A 22,414-nucleotide genomic window follows, 5' to 3' on the forward strand; every position below is an offset into this window, starting at 1 on the left:
AGTTTCAGAGGTAGAGTTTAGTGATTCATCAGTTGTATATAACACCCAGTGCTCATTACATCAAGTGCCCTCCTTAATGCCCATCGCCCAGCTACCCTATGACCCCACTTCCCTCCCCTCCAGCAACCCTCAGTTTGTTTCCTAGAGTGAGAGTCTTTTATGGCCTGTCTACTCTGGTGGTATTTAAAGATGGTTGAAAGATGGCCAATTCTGGTTATTCTCAGTAACTAGAGCTCTCAGATCCCACATTCTTCCTCTTCTTTCCACAGACCACTTTCCTTCTGCTCCTTAGATTTTCCTTCTACTCACCAACAACCTCAGTAACCCTCTGCACCCTCCTCCCAATTCTATTTTGGCTTTTAGTTTTGGTGTCCACATTGTTCTCAATAAATGTATAGGATGGGCTGACATAAGGATTAGAAATAGTTGCTCATTTTAGATCTAATTTTTATACATTCCAAATTACCTCTGCTTGTTGAAAGGACTTCCAAAGGTAATATTTTCTTCTACTGTAGCATTTAATAGCCAAGGCTTTTGAGCTGCATAAGCCACAGAATATCTGTTCCTACTGGAAAATGGAAAAGAAAAACAAAATACCAAAATCATACAATGGTGTTGTGTTGTATGTGTATTTTAGTAAAACTGAGGAAAATAAAAGTTGATAAACAGAAATGGAAAGCTTCTAAAAAAGAACATTTTAATAACCTCCAACCTTATTATTTGTTGGTTAAGTATTTCACCTAAATTAAAAGGATTAGAATTTAATCAAAATGTTTCCCAATGTGCAATTTGATTTTGCTATGCCAAAGAAGTGTTTAAATAAACTGAACATTTATTTTCTAAAATGACTATAATTTTAAAATAATTAAAAGATTAATAGCAACACATTCTCTTTGATAGACACATATATTTTACTTCATATTAAAAGTATTTTATATAACTATTAATTTATATGCAGACCTTAGAAATAGACATGAATTGGTACTGTGTCTGTGATTTAATCACATTAACATACTTTAAGGTAATAATTATTTCAAAATAGAATAATATATTGAGGAGTCCATTTCAATACTGAAATAACTATACATTTAAAAACTACATATTTCAAACCATATTGAAACCATTTATTTTTTAGGAATTATAACCTCTTCCTTCTCCCCATATTTTTTTTTTTGGCTTGCGAATTCTACCAGATGTCTATGCATCAGACTTTAATTTGCAATAACCAGGAAAATGGATGTGAGCTGAAGATAAAGAAGATGATGGGATTGGGGTAGCAAAGGAGTCAGTTTAAAAGTCACACTTTCACTGTTAGTTCATGATCTGTAAGTACTAATTAAGGAATTAAGGTTAAAAGATAGTAAGGTTAAGGAAAAGGATAATTAGAAATGCTCAGTGATCATCCTGAAACATTATGTCTTAGAAGTTTAAAAGACATGATAATACACAATATGCTAGTAGTTTCTTAAATAACATATGTGCAGCAAAACAGTGGTTCCCAACTTTTGACATGTCTACTTCCCCTCCTCCATGGTCTTCCCATCTCTACCTCATGGAAAGACCCCATCACTGTTTAACTTATAAATAATATACATATTCTTGCATTTTTATTCTATGAAATCCCAAAACCAATTGGCTAAGAACAGTTTGAGTTTCAACTCAAACAGCCTATAAATGTTGGGAACCACTGCTATTAGAAATATGTTGTACATTTTAATAAATAACTTCGTACATCATCAGAATGAATAAAATGACCAGGAGTAAGAGATTGAGTATTAAGTAAAGTCTGAGGAAGAAAGTTATTCTTATTAAATGCAGATTAAAATAGAAATAATACCTTCTGGTTGCTTCAAAAGAAGGTTCAGATTCATTTACACTGCAAGTATGGCAAACAATGTTCATTAATTATGAAATATAAATATAGAATGAATGTGTGCATACATCAGGTAAGAAATAAAATAAACACTGAACACATTAAATAGCTATATTTCCCAAATGATTTTTGATATTAATTTCAAAGACAAACTAGACAGATAATAATTTTCTTTTATGTCTTTATCAGCTAAGAAAGAATTACTTAGTAAGCTTTCAAAAGACAGATAGCACTGTTCTATTTACATACAAAATCTAGGTTCATACAGTGACCTGGGTTCTACCCCAACTCTGTTCCAACTAGCTGTATCAGTTTAGGTAATCTTCCTAGAATAGTTTCCTAGTCTGTATAAGGATTTGGTACCTCCAAGGTCTCCCTACCTTTAAAATTCAAATTAAATCGACTTAAATTCCTAATTAACTACCCTACAACATGAAAGGAAGAACCTATTAGGGGCTCTAAACTTAAAAAGTTTAGACACAGCCTGGCCGTTAAGGAATTGGTGAAAAAGACAGACATGTACAAAAGGCCAAACTGCAACATTTGGGAGTAATTAATTATTGTTTGATCTGATTTATGTATAAACAGATGTTTGTCTAAAAACATTTAGGTATATCTATGTTATGGGAAAAAAACATCTGTAGACTTATTCATTTACTGTTCTGAATTTTAACAATGTAGTTGAATTCCATCATTCTGAAAGACCTAAATTCAAAAACCACACACAAAACTAAAGTCCAGTGGAACTCCAAAAAATAGACCCAATTTGGTTTTGGAAAGCATCATATACTTTTATGGAGAAAATATACCTAAGTATGCTGCCTGGTGATATTTAGCTTTGAGCTATTAATGATACAATTTTCAGCATGCACATTGCTAATGACATCTTGATATGGTTAATGGCAGCAGGAAAAAACAATCTCGGACTAAAAATTCCCTCTCAATAATGATTATTCCCTGACTTAGGTTGCTCACAAAAAAATAATGAAATATACAATTTCCCAAGTGATAGTTCCATAAATATGCTTTAGATATCAAGAAATTTGAGGTTTTAATAGTAAAAAGCCAATGAATGACCTCAATGGTTTTAGTTAATTTGAGGAAAATGGAAAACAGAAGAAGAGAAGCAGGAATATGGCAGAAATTAATTTGCCTACTGGCCATCCAGCTGGAAGTGCAAATTAGATGTGTGGAAATGCTCATCAAACATTTGAAGATGTCAACCCAAACTGGACACCATCAATTTTTTTCAATTACTATTGGTTAGATTCCAACTATATTTATCCAATATCAATTTTAAAGTATTTATTGATTACCTCCCTCAGTAAAGAACACCCAATCCATGTTTGGCAAGCCAGTGTACACAGCAGAGTTGCTGCCAGAGGAGTAAGTAAGAGTGGTCTAGATGAAGTAAAGATGAAGAGCATTTCAAGACCGCGTAAAACACATACTGGACGGCCCTGAGTTATGGTAGCCTTACGAGAACTGATGTAAATTCGGCATGGCTAAAATGTGGGTGTAAATGGCAAATGAAGAAAGGTATGTAGTGAACTTAAAAAACATGCACAGCCAGATAGTGAAAGGGTTCATAAACCATTTTTACGTAGTTTGAACTTGTCTTCAGAACTACGTAAAAACAGTGAAAAGGTTTAAATGAGACAGAGAGAGAGGTTCAGTTCAGAAATACACTCGCAGAATGTAACAAAAGAATTGGAGGGAGCAAGACTAGACTGAAAGACCACAGTGGTTGTGGAGATCTGAAGGCAGTGCTTTGAATTCAGGTAACAGTGAATAATGAAGAGAAGTGGATACCTTCAGAGATACCTAGAATTGTGTGATGGACAAGATGGGAGGGGATGGAGGAGAAGAAGAAGTTGTGGATGGAGAACACAGATGAGGAAGTGCATATGTTAGGGGAAGATAGCAAATTCAACAGCAGACACATGCAGTTTGAGGTGTCAAGGGATATCTGAATGATTGGAGAATTTGAAACTCACGAAAGAAATCTGGTAAATAAATGAAGACTTTGTGGTGATTTTCCCTCCTGATATATCCCTTAGATACCAAGGGCTTTGGAATCCATACTTTATTAGTGAAAAGTCAAAAAATGACCTCATAATAGAACACAGGTAAAAACCAGACAGACCTAAAGTCATAAAAAGCTATCTGATTGCCTGGCGAGTAAATACAGAGACAGAGAAGAAGCGGACAGAGTCAGAACCTGGAAAACATCACTATTTAATGAACGGCTAAGGAAGCGAAATCTACAAAAAAGTACCACGAGAAGCAGACAAGTGTACTGAGGTCAACTCAACTGTGAGTGGAAACTAAGCAAGGTGATCTTTTGAAGGAAAAAAGTATGAACAACAATGTCAAGTGGCCAGGAGATTAAGTAACATAATGATCAAAAAGTACCCAATGAATTTAAAAACTAGGATGTCACTGATGTGACTTAATAAAAATAGTTTCAGTAGAGTGGCAGAAGTAAAAATCAGGGTACAGTGAGCTACGGCAAGAGGAGAATAAGAGGAACTGGAAAGAATGAGTGAAGTTTTTTTTTTTTTTTTTTAATCTACAGAAGTAAAAGGCTAGAGTAGTAGCTGGAAGGGGCTCTGGGTTTAGATTAGAAAGATAGAGACAAGAGAGAGACACAGAGATAGAGACAGACAGAAATGGGAGAGTGATGTTTTTCCACAAATAAAAAATAGAAAAGAGCCAGGGGCTGGACTAGATGTAAAGCAGATAAAGAGAAAAAGACAACATGCTTTGGATATAGGGTACCTCAGTCTATTAAGGAGACCATCCACTTAAACAGAATTCAGAGGGACTAGAAGAGAAGCACATTTCAAACTACCTGGGAGAATAAGAGGCGGCTTTGTCAAAGAGATGATCTCTAAGTTGACACTGGAAAAAGAGTGAAGCTAACAATCTGAAGAAGGGCATTACAGAGGAAGTGGTTGCATTTGAGAAATACCTGCAGTTCAGAGTTACTGGAGCACAATAGTAAGGGTCAGGCTATGGCAGGATACACACTTAAAAAGTTAGACAGGGAGCAGATCATGAAAGTTCCTGGTATAATATACAAAGGTCTTTGGAAAATTTCTAGTACGCTTTGGCCAGTCAATTAAAAAAATTATCAGCATGAGGTAATTAGATTTTCATGTCATAACAGTAGGAAGAAAGGTGAGGGAGTTATGACAGTGAGTAGTTCCGTTCACACATGCAATTCTTCTGAACTAGGCAAATTAAAAGAGGTGTAGAAATGTTAAGGACAGACATAAGAAAAGTGATTGGTTGGATTGTATGGGCAATGGAGAGAGAAGAATCTAAGCTGAACCTCTGAGCTCTGACTTGAGCACACACCAACTGATTTCAGTAGATAGGGACACACCCTTGCCAAGACACAGAGAAGTAGGTATTGGAGACATGAGGGATATAAGCTCAGTTTGAATGTGTTCAATATGCAGCTTATATAGGAGTTTTTGGAGGAGCTATGAGGTCTTCAGAAGAAAGATCTTGGCCAAAAATGTACATTGGTGTTTTTTTAATAGAGAAGAACTGAAGTCAAAGGTATAAATTAAGGGCCATGTAAAGGAAGAGGATCTCATAGCAGACCTCAGAAAGACTGAAGGAGAATCCTTCCCCACCTTCTAGCTCCACTTATATTGCAGCTCCTTACTTTTTTGACTCAATTTTGGTTTATCCTTAAAATATAAATTCAAGTATCATTCATTTATGCATTGCCCTAAAAAAGTCTTGTTGACCCCCACAGACTCAACCCAGTTAGGTTACCTATTATTTGTTCTTATAAAGCCCTGTACTTCTTCTTCCTGGTATTTATAAAAACTTAACCAAAGAATTACATATGAAAATATTTTCTTACTGCTTTGTGTCCTTCCCTGCTAAGCGTAAGCTTCATGATAACAGAGCCTGACTTCTTTTGCTCAGTTATTTTCCCCCAGCAACTGACACAGTGGTTTGCATGTCAAAGATATACTAGTACTAGAGTCAGAAAGATAAAGTAGATAGGGTTCCATTTGTAGGTAGACATCTTCATGAACAAATTAAAAAAAAAACGATTCTCATTTCCCATGAGTATTATTATAGTCTTTAACTTCTAGAGACCACCTCTACAACCTTCTCACAGCAATATGTTTAATAAAATTCAATTGTGGAGGACTATTTTTCTCTTCCAAAATAAACAGAATTGTCCCTGCCTTCTAACATCAGATCTTATTTGATTACATAAAATCACCAGATCCATGTCCAGACCCATCCTCCACCATTCGCTGTGGCAGTGAACAGCAATGGAAAACAAGAGAAAACAAAAAGGTCAGATGGAAAATCCTTTTCTGGAAAATGGCATAAGATTTCCCTTCTGCATGCAGAATTTGTGTGTTTTTTCCTTCAAGAGTAAAAATTATACTTGGTAGCTCACAACTTCAAGTATACAATGGGAAAAAGTGACTTTTGCAAGCTAAAATTTAGAATAATGGGAGCTAGATGTGGACATAAACATGCTGTATTATATCTAACCCAGGAAAACTGACTCAATGCGCGTTATTATTCCTTCAGGCAGGGTCACATGAAAAGGAACTTCTCAGTGCACCTGTCTTAGAATATGTAAACCACTGTTACAAAACTGATTATACCAAGACATTAGAAGATATGGGGCCCAATAGGAGGATGGTTGATGGCCTGGGTAAAGGGGAAAGAAAAAGAAAGGGAAACCAAAAATAAATGATGTCTATGTTTTGCATGATTACCACAGTTTATTACATATTCTAGACTCTCTCACTGGAACCACTCACTAGATAGAGCAGTTTGGTTCTGGCTCCTAAGATGTCAGTAGGAACTATTGTTTATCAAGACAATGATAAAGGACAAATTCACTCAGGCAGAACATTTTCTTTCCTTCCTTCCTTCCTTCCTTCCTTCCTTCCTTCCTTCCTTCCTTCCTTCCTTCCTTCCTTCCTTTCTTTTTCTCTTCTCTTCCTTTCCTTTCCCTTCCCTTCCCTTCCTTTCTTTTCTTTCTTTTCTTTTTTCTTTTCTTTTCTTTTCTTTTCTTTTTTTCTTTTCTTCTTTCTTTTCTTTAAGATGTATTTCTTTATTTTAGAGAGGAGGGGAGGGGCAGAGGGCTACAGACTCTTGAAGCAGACTCCACACTGAGCACAGAGCTGGATGCAAGGCTGAATCCCACAACTCTGAGATCATCACTTGAGTCAAAACCAAGAGTCAGATGCTTAACCAACTGTTAACACCTAGGCACCCCAAAACATTTGCTTTTCAACAAAATCGAACACACCCAGATGCAGGAGTAAAAACCCTGGCATTCTGACAATTTTGGATAATTTTTTAGTCCTTTCCTCGTCTCTCTCACCTTTCTCTTTTGGGACTACAACATGGCAGACTAGGTCAAAGGTAACAATTTCCAAAGAAACATCTATAGAGGTCTTTGTGTACCTGGTTCTACCCATGTAGATGTGTCCTGGATGAGCAGCAGTACCTTCTTTCCCACCTAAATTAAATATGTATTGCTCTAATAAAGGCCAAAGTACTTTATTGGACTTCACTCATGCCAGTCTAATAAAGACATATTTAAAAATAAAATTCGTGCAACCAGGAATACATGCAATGGGGAAATAATGACAGCAAGGCACTTGATGCCTTATGCTAACATTTAGTTTATTGGGGTGTTGTGGGGTTTTTTGAGCTTTTTAATATATCAACCAATTCAGTCTGCTGAAGTAATGTACTTCTTAGCATTGGGACATCATCAGCCTATCAATATTGATCATTTCTAAGTTAGCTTTTCTCTAATAACATTTCTATGCCTTTCCTTATTGGATTAGGCACAACAGCCTCTCATGAAATGAAGAGTAATTACAAATAACTCTTTAAAAGAAGGTCAGTATTTTCTGAATATTTCTGATCTAAAAATATATTTTATCAGATATTAAAGATACCACGGTAGAAAATTCAGTAATCTTTGTAGTTAAAAGAAAAAAGAATTTGTGTTAGCTTATTCAATCTCTTAGAGGCTTAGTTTTAAGTTGTGTCTCTAAGCCTACACAAACATTATTTGGAGAAAATCTCAGTCCTTTTGCCATTAAGAAATGGGATTATTGTCTATGAAGGCAAGTGTTCATACAAAGATTATTTTTAAATTATGAGGATTTTATTAATCCTTAGAATTATCTTAAATCCTTTCTTATACCTTCCTCTTATTGGCTCCATCTCTAAGATACAATCTTTATTAGCTTTTCTTGATAGGGTTCATAAAAAATATTTCTTTTAAAAAAAAAAAAACTTTAGGGATCCCTGGGTGGCGCAGCAGTTTGGCGCCTGCCTTTGGCCCAGGGCGCGATCCTGAAGACCCAGGATCGAATCCCATGTCGGGCTCCCGGTGCATGGAGCCTGCTTCTCCCTCTGCCTGTGTCTCTGCCTCTCTCTCTCTCTCTCTCTCTCTGTGTGACTATCATAAATAAATAAAAAAAATAAAATAAATAAATAAATAAATAAATAAATAAACCTTTATTTATTCATGAGAGACACACAGAGAGTCCTCTATCCCAGGACTCTGGGATCATGCCCTGAGCCAAAGGCAGACGCTCAACCACTGAGCTACCCAGGTGTGCCGTACAAAGATTTCTTAACCTCTGTTGAGTATGTGTATGTTCTTTTTTTTTATTTGTATGTTTTTATCTCTAGTTTCATCTTTGCCTAGTTTTCATGAAGCTCAGAGTGGAATCTGTGCTCTACATTTTATAAATATGAAGGACCCCAGTGTTTGCATTGCTACCTAGTCATTTCTCAGATTATTTAAGTCTTATTTTTTATGGATAGCTTTACCTTTATTTTTCAAGCTCTGTTATATTATGCTATGTTTTAAGTATTTCTTTATTTATTTATGAGACAGACAGAGAGAGCAAATGGGAAGAGGGAGGATGGACAAGCAGACTCCCCACTGATCATGGAGCCTGATGTGGAGCTCATACCAGGTCAAGATAATGACCTGAACCGAAATCAAGAGTCAGATGCCCAACCAACTGAGCCACCCAGGTGCCCCATGCTCTGGTATTTTAGGTAAAATAATTCACTATCTTTATGAAACGAGATAGGATATCTTGTTCAAGAATACAAAAAAATGTAAATACTAGATTATGTAAAATACCTTACTATGTCTCATATCATTTATCTATCCACTAACAAAATAATAAAGATTATTAATGATAAGATTAGAGGTCGATCTGGCTCAAGTGGAATCTTAAATAATGCTAGAGAAGACTAGATTAGAAGAACATCCCAGAGGTCTGAAAATAAAATCTCAAGTTTCTCCTGCCACTGTTTCCCATTCTTCCTCTCTGTTTTAATGACAGTGAAACAAAAGTAAAAATAAAATCCAAACAACTTGATTATGGTCATACATGTCACAAAGTATAATTTAATCAAGTAAATCTGTTTTTCAAAACCCTGAGTGATCCAAGATGGAAGGAGATAGTGGCAGGGCAGATGCTTGGTACCTGACCTTTGTGATCAGTAAGAACTTGTCATGAAGCCAACTGCAGGTAGCAATTATTTACCAAGCTCTCTTCTGGATATTTACTAGACAGTTTTATGACTACGTTCTTTTAGGTTGGCCCACCAGGAATAAAATGTGCACTCAAAATTCTCAGTTTTCTTCTTTCACCCATGATACTAAATATAGGATTTTCCAATTCTAATTTCACATCCACATATTTCCTTCTCTTAATTGGAGTTTAACATCGAAACTATTCTAAAAATGCCCTTAAATAGTCTTTATTCATTCTTGAGACATAACTGTCCATATAAACAGCAGAGTAAGCAACAGTAGAGCTCATAATGGTAGATACAAAATATTAGCAAACATCTATAGATCTAGAGCAAGATTTCCTAACCTCTGCACAAATGACATTTGGGGCCAGTGATTCCTTGTTGTGTGTGGTGGGGAGAGTCTTGTGCATTGCAGGATGTTTAGCAACATTCCTAGCCTCTACCAATCAGATCAGAAGCAGCCTATTTTCCCAGTGTGACAACCAAAAATATCTTCCCTGGGAGCAAAACCACACATGGTTTGGAACCACCGGTCTACAATCCAGTTCTTAGATAAGCTGTAGCAAATTTCTTCACATACTGTTTATGGGGAATCTACTAAGTAGGTCCTAAATAAACAAGATAAACTCTTTATTGCACAATTATATAATATTCTAAGTCACTTTATTACTGCAATGTCCTTTGAAGACCGCAAGCCAATCATTCAAATATTCAGAAGAAGCCCCATGCTAGATATCTCTTTTTTCATGCCTTATGGTGACAGCAACATACTACTCTGACCTACCCATATCCCTCTTAATAGATACTTCTAGTGTCTACTTTAAATTAGGTGTGAAAAGAAATGACTTATTTCTCAGCCCCCTGTGAAAATTTTGGAAAATATTATTTGGTATTTCTTTGCTGAGCACTGAACCATTACAGTTGTTTGCATTTAAGCTTTCTGAATATGTCAGTTTTCCATAACTTCTTTTAATACAGGATGAACTTTTAAATTATTTCTTTGAATGTTACTCATTTAACTTTGAAATTTTATCTTTACAATCCTAATCATACTAGTTTATACTATTTTAAACATCTGTGAGAAACTGTTTTGTAATTTTAAATTTATGACATTTAAGGTTTCCACTAAAAAGCTGTACCAATTTCAGAGGGGATCCTCAGATTCCTAACCTAGGAATCTATTGTTCTAATTTTTTCCCTTGGAAGATCATCAGATGTATGACAGAGCAATAGAAACCAATTAAAAATATACATACTTGCTCCAGTAAACTTTGCCTTCTAGTGTCTGCATCTCCCCAAGGATAGCAAGGAGAAGAGAAGACTTCCCACATCCCACCTGGCCTACAATCATGGTCAGTTGACCTAGAGAAATTAAACAAAGGATAATAGCAGGAGCACATGGAATCCTTTTAGTAAGATAAAAGCAAAATATACTTAGAAAGGACTGATGTTTCAAAATCAATGGCCCACATTCGGTCTCTAACAATAACGTATATATTTGGTATAACTTCTTTCTCTGATACACAAGTTTTTTTGAGAAAGGAGAGAAAAATTAAAAGATATAGGTCTTTCTTTACTATTTCCAACTATGAAAATATCTAACATTAATGAAAAGAACAATGAAAAAATTTCCAACATAATCTCAATTAGTTTTAATTTTATTACTCAAGTCATTCAGGAGAAGAAGGCAGTTTTGACTAAAATTGATAATTGGGATTAAAGGGATTTGAGCTGGTATTAAGACATCTTCTCCAGTTTCTTACCTTTATATGCATTTAAATAGAAAAATCCCAACCTATTGGCTATCAGGCCAGATGAAAAATGTATTTTTATTCAATTATCTAGACATCTCAAATAAAAATTATTGGGAATTTGAGCCTTAAATATCTTGAAAACTTAAGTTGTCTTCAGGAATAGAAAATAAATTTTATATAATTTTTAAATCCTTTCTCAAGCAAAACAAAAAATCAACTACCCCATTATTTAAAAGGACAAATCAGCAAATGAACTGATAATAGCTTATTTGGACAGTAAATAGCTAGTCCAAATGTCTAAGCACTCTGTAGCAAAAGGCAAGTCTTAGCATTTCCAATCATTTCTTACAATGATACAGTGGCTTGTGAGCTGCATGGTGCAAGTAAGCAACTAAAAATAACATTTATAATGTTTAAAAAGTATTTTTAAAACTAAGATCAATTATCTTGGAAATCAATGCATTTAATAATTAACAATTTAAAAAACGAGTAACAAAGAACTCTTACCTGTTGGAATTCGAATATCTATATTGGATAATGTAGCTAAACCACTGCCCCATGAAAAGTAACCATTTGTGACCTAGATAAGAAGAACATATAAATTAAGTTATAAAATTATGCCTATATTTGGTGTTAGAAGAATAATTCCAATTAAAATACATTTTCTCTTTAGAACACTGAAGACGTTCAGTACAAGGTAGAACACACAGTGGTGAAATTCTAATTTAGAGTTGTAGCTACTGATAAATAAATAAAGAAAAAAGAGTGTAAGTGAAAGGAGGTTCTTGGAATTAGTGATATTATAAAAAGGCTAAAAATTATAATTTTATCTGAAAATTTGGGATTACTAGACCATTTTCATGTGAGCATTCTTAAAAAGCAATCATCCCAAATATTTTTCAAACTAACCCCAACTTTGATTACTTTCTCACTGCTGGGCAATTCCCAGAATCCTGGTGATACTAGGTATAGCACAAAAATAATGACAAATTATTCCAACAAAATGACTCTTACCAATGAGGAAGGTTTTGTAATAAAGGAGTTCCCTGAACTGTGTGGATTTATCTCTATTCAGTGAAGTTAAAAGAAAGAATAAAAAGGAAGATAGGAATAACAGAAATGAGATAACATATCTTGGTAGGATAAACCTCAACAACCAACAACAAATCTCAACAAAGATTCCAAGACTTGCAGTCATCCAGTAATCTATTTACCAGGCATGAAGTGGACTTGATAGTTTTAATAGTTACAAAAATGGGAAATGAAAGAGGTACAACAGAACTAAAGGATAAAAGTTGCTTGAAAAGATCAGGCTGCAATTTTCCATGTAGGTTTTCTCTAGCTTGTAAGACGTAAGACATTAAGTAATATCCATCATATAGATGTCCATGAAATTAGCCCTGGAAGGAGGGTGGCATGGAAGGGCTGCATTACTGATTGAGTTACAAATATTTGCTGAGCACCCACTTTGTGTGAGGTGCTGTGTTCGTATTGATGTAGACTACAAAGAAGGTATAACATCTCCTCCCTCTTGCTTGGAAGTTGCAACCATCTGAGTAAATAAACCAGAAGCAAGTACAATACAAGACAGTACAGGATAACTAACAAATAGAAAGGACAGGCAGACAGTAAGTGTAACAGAAAGAAAACCATCATGGTTCAAAAAGAAAACCTTTCATGTCTGAGATGGAGTTTAAAATTTTTTTGGAAGAGGAGGTCTTTAGCTAGTTTTGGAAGTTATACTGAATTTCAGTAAAGGCATTTGGGGCATAAAGAACTACGTTACAAACAGGCACAAGATCAGAGAACTATGAAATATGTTGCGGGAAATAATAAATAGAGCTGGCTGGGTCAGAGGTTTAAGATACTGTGGCTAACTGACAAATGATGCACCGAGAAAGTAAACAGCCTGAGGATCTCTGTTTCTCTGAGGCTCCAAGAGCTGCAAATATAACCAGATTTGGAAGTAGGCCAGCATGGAACTGAGAAAGGCCCTCCCCAACAATCTCGTGTTTTCAGCGAACTGGGAGCGGAGCTTATCTGCACAGAGAGGAAGCCAAAGGGGACCTGGAAGGAGGTGAGAAGACAGTGCTGACAGCTGACAAGCTGTGGGAAGCTGAAGAAACTAATGCTGATGGGAGGTATATAAAGGGTCACCAGGAACTACGAAGGGGCAGCAGGGCAGGGAGACCATAAATGTGTGGCTCAGCCAACCAGTACCTTGTGTCACTTCCTCTACAGTGCTAGCAGCCTGTTCTAGAAGTGTCGAAGGCATGAGGTTGGACTGCTTACGGAAGGTGTTGACGGACCGAAGGAAAAGGAAGGGGCTCAAGTTGCTGGACATCTCCATAAGGTTAAAAAGCAATGTTAGTGGGCAGCCCGGGTGGCTCAATGGTTTAGTGCCGCCTTCAGCCCAGGGCATGATCCTGGAGACCTGGGATCGAGTCCCATGTCAGGCTTCCTGCATGGAGTCTGCTTCTCCCCCTGCCTGTTTCTGCCTTTCTCTCTCTGTGTGTGTCTCTCATGCATAAATAAATTTAAAAAAACAAAGTAAAGCAATGTTAGCAAAGGTGAGGCCCAAGAAAGCTGGAGCTAAGGCTTTGGGGTCAGTGACTGACCAAATAGGTAGTGTTTAAGATTTTGGAGGAGCAGCAGTGTCAGGTGGTGCCAGGTGTGACACAGGCCAGGTTGTAGAAATGGAGTGAGAGCAGAGTAAGAAGTTTCTGGGCTGGGATACTAGAGAGCTGTGCACTTGGAAGTTTAAACCACATCCGTGCATGGCAACAAGTAAGCTAGAGAGATGGACAGGGAAATGGGCACCCAAAATCTTCAGCAATGGTGCAGAGTGATCGTGAGGTCCTTTGACAAGAGATGTGAGAAAGGTCGAAAAAAGCCAAAACCTCACAGGGCATGAGAGTGGAAAAGATATGGTCTGAGAGCGGCAGGGAGGAGCCAGAAGAGTGCAGTGTCCCTACAGAGAAACAAAAGAGGGAATAATCTCCACTCAAGGGGGATGATAGAAGAGGGTTAAAGTTAATCTCTCCTGCTGCAGTCTGCACTTCCACTCTCTCCTGCCTTTTACAAAACAATCTCATGTCTCCTCCAGGGTTAAAATCTTAGGCTTTCCTAACTAGTTGTTTGACCTTGGAAAATCAGTTAACATACAATTCTTTGCAAAGATTCATAAAAGTGTGAGTACAAAAATGATCCTCATGGCATGGTCTGTGATAGAGGGATGATGGAGGCAAAGCCAGCGTCCATCTCTAGGGGATAAGGAAAATGCAGTGATGCATACTACAGAATACAAGAATGTTGTAAGAAAGAGCAAACCATCCTAAAAACATTTCAGGAGACTGAGAGCACGTAGATTCTTATTATCTATTTTATAAGAATATGAGTATGCTTAGGCACATATCTTGAACACATTAGAGCTGGTACTATAATGGTGGGGGAGGAGGTGGTGGGGAGCGGCACAAGAGTGAGGATTGGGGATAGGAGGAAAGAATGAAGAATGTATTAAAAGTAAAGGAAGGAAATGGACAGATGCAAGTTAACCTACTGCATGATCCATTTATATAAAATATCCAGAACAGATAAATCCATAAAGACAGAAAGCAGATCAGTGGTTGCCAGAGGCAAGGCAGAAGGGTAAATGGGGAGTGACTGCTTTATGGGTATGGGATTTCCTTTTGGGGTAATGAAAATATTTTGGAATGGGAGAGAGGCAATTGTTGCACAATATTGTGAATGTACTAAATGCCGCTGAATTGTTCACTTTAAAATAGTGAATTTTATGCTATGTCAATTTTACCCCAATTAAATAATTTTTGAAAATTTAGAGGAAGGAACTTACACAGACCATTGTCCATTTCCTCCTGCTGAAAATAAGCAAAAAAAAAAAAAAAAAAAAAAGTAAAAATGCTGAATAAAATGTAGTTTGTAAAGAAGTTCATTAAAGCAAGGAGTAAGGAAATACCAGTCCAAGTATAAAGAAAAAGACAAATTCAAAGCTGTAAGCCCTGAAGTACCTAAGCCTCTTTCTCACAAAGGGGATAAGAATAGCTAAGATATTTTAGGAAAAAAAAAAACCAATAACATACAAAAACTTGTCCTAAAATATATTAATGCTTATTAGAAAGTTATAATGATCATAACAATGGGATTTGGGACACAGAAACAGAAAAATAAATAAAGGCCAGCAATCAGTTCAGACATATAAAGATCCCTGATGTGTTTATAAAGCTACACCGAATGTCAGAGGGGACGGTAATTTGGTATGTGGGATGAGGACAAACAAATGTCACATAAAAAATTAAATCAGACCTTACTGACTCACAACTAAATGTAATAAAATTACTACCACTAAATTTACTACTGGTAAATTTCAACCAAAACTATTTGTTACTGATTTCCATGCTACATCATATCCCTACTTCGTACCAGACACAAAAATGGATCAGAGTTCGATTCAAGAACTAAAAGTGAAAGATGTAGCTTCAAAGATTTTAGGAGCTGATATAAATCATCTTCATGACCTCTGGTAGGAAAAGTTTTCTTAAAGGAGACAAAAAAAGCATCAGCCATAAGGAAAAGTTGTATAAACCAGACTACCCTAAATTAACAACTTTTGATAAGATAAAGCCAAGCTGTAAATGGAAGAAGAGTTCTGTAACATATAACTGCCCAAACAGTTAAAGTATAAAGAAGTAGCACCCACAGTTTTTTAAAGGGGGAGGGAATAAGCTGGCAAGTCACAAAAGGGGAAACCAAAACCCACATGGCCAAGGTATACATGAAAAGATCCACAACCTCATTAGGAATCAGAAAAGTGCAAATAAAAACCACAAAATACAATTGCACCTCCTCACATTATACACTTTGGCAAAATACTGGAAGCACTGGTGAAAATGCGGAGCAACTGGAACTCTCAACCTCTGTTGGTGGAAGTGTAAACTGGCACAACTGCCTTGGGAAACAGTTCTCCATGAACTTGGAAAGTTGATGATCCACAGACCCTGTGACTTGGCAATTATTCACAATAGCCCCAGATTGAAAAATAATCAAAAGCCCATCAAGAGTAGACCAGACAAAGAAATTTCGGCACATTCATACATTGAAATGCTACACAGCAATGAGGATGAAGGCAGTGTGGCTTCACGTGACAATCTGGAATGAACTATACATACGTAATGAGCAAAAGAAGCAAATGCACACACACACACACACACACATATTTAAACTTCAAACAACTCAAATATGTTTTAAGGGAAGAAAGCATAGCAGGGGTCAAGAGGAAATGATGACTATAAAAGTCAGGGTGGCAACTGGTTCTTGGAGAGCTATGAGAGAGAACAGAAAATATGCGTGTTGGGAAGGCCTTCAGAAGGAACTAGTGAAAAAAAAAAAGAAGGAAGGAACCAGTGATTTTTTTTTCTTGCTGGTTGCACAGGGGTTCACTTTTTCATTAACTGGTGCATATACATTTTATGTACTTCTCTGGAGGCATGTTCTATTTCACAATAAAAAAGATTTAAAAAAGACAAATGAGTTATTACCAACTTGAAAATTTCCACCACAAATAAAAACTTAAAAACTTGATGGTGGGCGTGACACTGTGCTCAATTGCTAAGTGCCCATTGCTAAGCAGTTTTGTGGGATTTTTGGGGGGTTTTTTTGTTTTGTTTTTTTTTTTGTTTTTGGCGGAGTTTTTTTTGGTGCATGAAAGGTCAACTTTAGAAAAACAAATGATAGCTCCATTTTTTTTTTTACATTCAAAATAAAAACAAATTTAGTAAGGCACATGGAAAAGATGTATTTTTAGACTCTTACTATATTGAATAGAAAATGTCAATAAAGAAACTGATCCTGTTTCTTTAGTCATGCATATATTACTTATTACCTGGGCATAAAAATAAGAAGCACAGAGGGCCCTTCCTAGTCTTTTGTCTCGTACTTTGTCATAGCCTAGTCCTCACACCCTACCCACACATTGTTAAGGAACTACTAGAACTATTTTTTTTTTCAATGATGCCCAGGTCTCTCTCTCTTCGTCCACCCACTCCGTCGCTCTCTCTATATATATTTTTTCTTTTCATTCACAGGTGACATATATTAGCTTTGAAATAACCATACTAAAATGGCATCCCCACCACAAGCTGGGCAAACCACAGCTCAGAGAGGCAAAGTAATTTGCCCAAAAGTCACATATCAAATCGATGGTAGAGGTTGGGCTAGCATTTGCTTATCCCATCCAATAACACAACATTTGTTCCAACTGCTAAGTGCCTATCATAAGACAAGAACTGTGTCAAGCAGTACAGACAGAGATTTAAATGTAGCCCTCGGCAATATTCTACTCTGAGAGATGAGGCTCCCTCACTCTCTGACGGGCCTAGGCAGCACAGGGAGTTGGACAAGCCCAGCAGGCAACACACTTTTCTAAAAGGGCTAATTTCCAGGACTCTGGCCACACCAATGTCCAAAAGCCCTTGACTGCTCAAGGCATCTGTTCCTGCATAGCACTGACCCCTCTTTGGACCCACGATCAATCGTCAGCTGGTTATCCCCTGGTGGCCTGTTCTACCTAAGCACACTTGCCTTGGGAGAGCACAAAAAGCTGTTTGAAATGAGATCAAAGGCACTCCTGGGAAGCGAGGGGAACGCGTGCAACACTGGCCTAAGCATCCCTTGGTCAAAGACAACTACTACCTAATTTATTTCCTTAAAACCTGGATTTATAATATCAGTGTTCTCTATAAATCAATTTGCTGGGTAGAGGAACATAAGAGTATGAACGGAAATACGCTGGAGACTAGCTGCTAACGCAGATTCAGAAGAAAGTCTCATACTCCAGTTATTAAAGCAGAGCTGCTGGAGCAAGAAACGTGGTCGGGAGGCCACGCAGAACTGGCAATTAAACTCATCGGAACACTTTTGGAAATGCTATGAGGACTGGTGAACACTGTAAGGAGACTCTAAAGACTCAATTTTAGGACACTTTTACAGAACTTTACCATAAAAGAGTAACATAAATGTTTCTATTCAGGCAACAATCCAGGAAGTAAAATAACCTTTATTGCAATGTCCTCTGTCTCTATGGGACGTAGACGCCGTGTTGATTGCTCATAGCTGTCCAGGTGATATCTTCCAGGCTGCTTCCTGTTTATAGTTTTCGGCTGCTGCATTCCAAATGGAAAAAAACACAAGTTGAAACTTTATATTTAAAAAAAAAAAAGGACATTTTACTGAACATTAACTCATATTGCTACTTCTCCTTTTGAATTCCAAGAAAAAGAAAGAAGTAAAGTGAATGTGATATTTTAATTCTTTCAATGGCCTCTCCAAAAAAAAAGGGCAAACAATAACAAAAAGCATTAAGCTATCGTTTTAAACCTAATTCACAAGGTTTTTCATAAAAATGAAAATACAAAGATGTGATACTTGCAACAGATGGAATTTAAAGTGCGAGTCCCAAACTGGGTTTTGGATACTCCTTCTCCAGCTCTACAGATGAATACACTCAGGCAGTAAAATACTGCATGTGTCAAAAGGCAAGCAGACGGACTCAGGTGAAACTAGAATCTACTTGTGAGGCCATCTGGGCTTGTAAATGCTCCAACAGTACATTTTTGATCACCCTTTGAATCATGAGGATTTTGAATCTCATACACTCATAATTCACATCGAGCTACATACACATCACCCAAGCATCCACTGCGGAGTGAAAAAAAAAAGGCATAATTATCTCAGATTTTTTTGGCCCAAATATGTTTGTATATTGTTTCATAAGTATATAAACATTATATAATGCTGATGTAAGTAAGTATAATAGAATGATCCAGTCTTTCTCAAATGTTATAGCATTGTTCCTGGTCAAAGGACTAAAGCATTCATTATAAAGAGGATGCCAGCTGAGGTTAGACAGTTTTCCCATCTTAAAAGGAACTTAGAAATAGAAAGAAAAGAAATAGAAATTTGTTATTATCTAAATTTAACTTCAATGTCATGTAGATAGAGACAAATGACTAAAGAGAAGGTAGAAAATTCAGCTCTGGAAACCTCTAACTTAGAAAAACTTATAAGCTCAAAATTTGTGCCAGGAGTCTAGTGAACACGTATTTCAACAAAAATAATTATCTATCTTACTAAATACCTTAAAAGTTTTATGAAGGCTAAATAATAATATACTTTAAAACTGTTAAATTACCTATAAAAGCAAAGTATTCTAGAATTGTGAAACTTTCTTTTTTGGCCTGGAATTGCAGGTTTAGCTTTTTGAAAAATCCACTGAATTCTACTATGGGAATTAGAGATGTCCTCAAATAATGCGTAACTTAATCCAAACAAGATACTGGCTTTTCCAATTTCCATCAACTGTCATATCAACAGAACATCAAATGATCAAATAGTACATTGCTAGGCTACGTGCAAATAAATACAGATTAAAAAGGTACTGAGAAAAACTAACAGTGCTTCTGTCACGTAGAAAATACCAAATTCATTCTAACTTAAAAAAAATAGATTGTTCTTGAAATTTTATTTTAGTTCTGTTATTCTTTTCACAATCTCACAGATGACCCCGGAAGTATGTTGCGTGAGATGTAAAAAGCCAGTATCTTTCTCAGGAGACAGGTCTATGCCTTTACGTAAATCGACTTCTTCTAGAGTCTTTAGTTCTATAGTAGTATTGCCCCAGAGGTCCAAAAGGAATGACGTCATGTTCTTCACAAAACTAAGGAGAGGGTGGGAGGAGGAGATGTGTTGACAGAGATTTGAGTCGGAGTTCCACAGATGTAATTTGAAGAGACTTTGGCTCTAGAATGTCACTAATTCTCCATGGAGATTCTACAGCCAAAACCACTTAACTCTAAGCTTTTACAGAATACATAGCATCTTAAGCTCTCAAGAAGAAGTTTCCATTAGTGTTATTTTCAAACACACAGCTTTTTTCACTCCATTTTAAAAAGTTTGTCGTTTGTGGTTTGGCCCATCAGCAGTGATGAATGACCCTGAAAGACATCAGAAGTCCAGTCTGGTTTCAATAACCCTGAAGATATTGAATACATTTGAAGGGGATTCTTTTTTCCTTCCAAAAACCTTTTCTCAGTTCAATTTTTCTTCTATCCCTCATCTCATACAAAAAGTTATTTAAATTTCCCTAACTCCATAAACTTGACCTCCTACATCCTCATTCATGAGGTCATCCACTCTGCTCATCCCCACATCTCTGAAAGATGATCTAATAAGTTCTTTGGTAATCTCCTATAATCCAAAGGATGACAACAGTGGTTCTAAGCAACTTGACTTTCCTGCTGCCTCAAAGTGTAGACACTCTATAATGTGTTCTGTCTTGCTGTCTATGTCCACACAATAGCAAACAAGCATTCTGAGGCATGGTTACCCCAGTGTATACAGGACTAGGTGGTAGTTCATTCTCAGACAAAATCACACTTGCTCAATAAAATAACAGAGAGTAAAGTAAAACTCCAGAAAAGCAGTAGAAGACAGCAAGTCTAAATATAGATGAGTGCTCATCTCAACTATTTTTAGCAGTTTTAAACATGATGTAAAGAAAAATTTAATATAGATTGACTTTCTGGTAAAAAGACTTTCCAAGCCTCAATTAATTCCAGCCAGAAGATTGCATGTGTAATTTTGTTTGGTTACAAAAATAGTAAATATATTCATATTTTTGTCTAATAGTAACATGAATCACTAATATCAATTTTAACATGACTCATTTTAGAATAACATCTTTCTATTTTATTGTTATGAAATGTACATATTAATTTTAAAGACTTTCTTCAGAATTTTTCAGACACATCTTTCAAGAAAGTGATGTGAACCAGTCTCATTGATTTAAATATCTAATGGCTAATGACTCTTACAATTTACATCTCCAATGCTGACTTCTCTTAGATGTCAATGAATATCTCAAAATTATCATGTGCAGATAATCCTCTTGATCCCACCTCAACACCAATCTACTCACTTCTCAGCCTCCCTATCCATCCTATCAGGTCTTTATCAACTCAACCTTAAAAAAAAATACGCTGAATTTGATCACTTTCTCACAATGTCCACTGCAACTGCCACAAAAAAAACCCCTAATTCTAACCATCATCATTTCTTGCCTATGTTATTGTAATAATTTTCTTACAGATCTATCTGTTCTACTCTTGTTCCCACTGATTACTGGCAACCCAGTAGACAAAGTGATCTTTTAAATCACTGATACATATTTTAAATCACTGATCTTTTATTTTTTCAAAAGATTTTATTCATCCATTTGAGAGAGACAGAAAGAATAGAGGACAGAGAGAGCATGAGCAGGGCGGGGAGGGGTAAAGGGAGAGGGAGAAGCAGACTTCCCACTAAGCAGGAAGCCCAACTCGAGGTTCAATCCAGGCCCCAGGATCACAACCTGAGGCAAAGGCAGAGGCTCAACCGACTGAGCCACCCATATGCCCCAATCACTGACCTTTTAAAACCTTTATATATATATATATATATATATATATATATATATATATATAACCTTTATATATATTAATATATGTTAAATATATATTTATATAAGTAAAGCATAAATATATAAAAACCATAAATATATATAAACCATTTATATATATAAAGGTTTTTATATATATATTATATATATGTATGTATACATATATATCAGGGTTTAAAGCCCTCCTATGGTTTTCTATTGCATGTGAATACAATCCAGACCCTCCATCCTTGTTCTTATCTTCTCTCTCCATTTCTCACCAGGCTTCAACCAAAGTGTCTCTCTGTTCCTTGAACACACCAAATTCATTCCCACCTCAAAGTCTTTGCATCAACTGGCTCTCTGCCTGAAATGTTTTCTTCCCCAGATCTTTGCTAAATATACCAAGCAAGTATGTACTCTTCATTCAGGTCTCAGCCCAAATGACAGCTCTTCAGAGGGGGCCTTTCTGGGAAATGATCACCTGGCTTCCAGCATCTCAGTCACTCTCTCAGACCCTATTTTATTTTCTTCCCAAAGTTAAATTATCTCACTTTTTAAACTTTTTTATCATCTGACTTCTTCCTTTAAGAAAGCTAACTGTGACAAAAGGAGCTTATTTTCCTTCTTTATAGCTATGTCTCTAAGGTACAGGGTAGCCAATAAGTCTAGAAACATAGGCAAATATATGGTACATGTCATATTACACATAAGACCAAGTAA

The 22,414-nt window shown here is 36.3% G+C and overlaps 1 protein-coding gene across 10 annotated transcripts in view; it reads right to left on the reverse strand.

Moving 5' to 3' along the window:
• The window catches only part of ABCC9 (ATP binding cassette subfamily C member 9), a 150,517-nt gene that overhangs the window by 70,974 nt on the left and 57,129 nt on the right, over window positions 1-22,414 (reverse strand). For 8 of the 10 annotated variants that reach the window (XM_038577022.1, XM_038577019.1, XM_038577016.1 and 5 more), the window contains 5 exons: window positions 18,273-18,380; window positions 11,710-11,782; window positions 10,705-10,810; window positions 1,838-1,876; window positions 467-568 (listed from right to left, as the gene is read on the reverse strand). In XM_038577022.1, coding sequence (XP_038432950.1) covers window positions 467-568; window positions 1,838-1,876; window positions 10,705-10,810; window positions 11,710-11,782; window positions 18,273-18,380 — 428 coding nt within the window. The remainder of the gene's footprint in view (window positions 1-466; window positions 569-1,837; window positions 1,877-10,704; window positions 10,811-11,709; window positions 11,783-18,272; window positions 18,381-22,414) is intronic. The other 2 variants (XM_038577024.1, XM_038577025.1) reach the window with 1 other exon arrangement.

The sequence above is a fragment of the Canis lupus genome, chromosome 27, assembly GCF_011100685.1.
Source record: "Canis lupus familiaris isolate Mischka breed German Shepherd chromosome 27, alternate assembly UU_Cfam_GSD_1.0, whole genome shotgun sequence".
In the NCBI taxonomy this organism is placed as follows: Eukaryota; Metazoa; Chordata; class Mammalia; order Carnivora; family Canidae; genus Canis; species Canis lupus.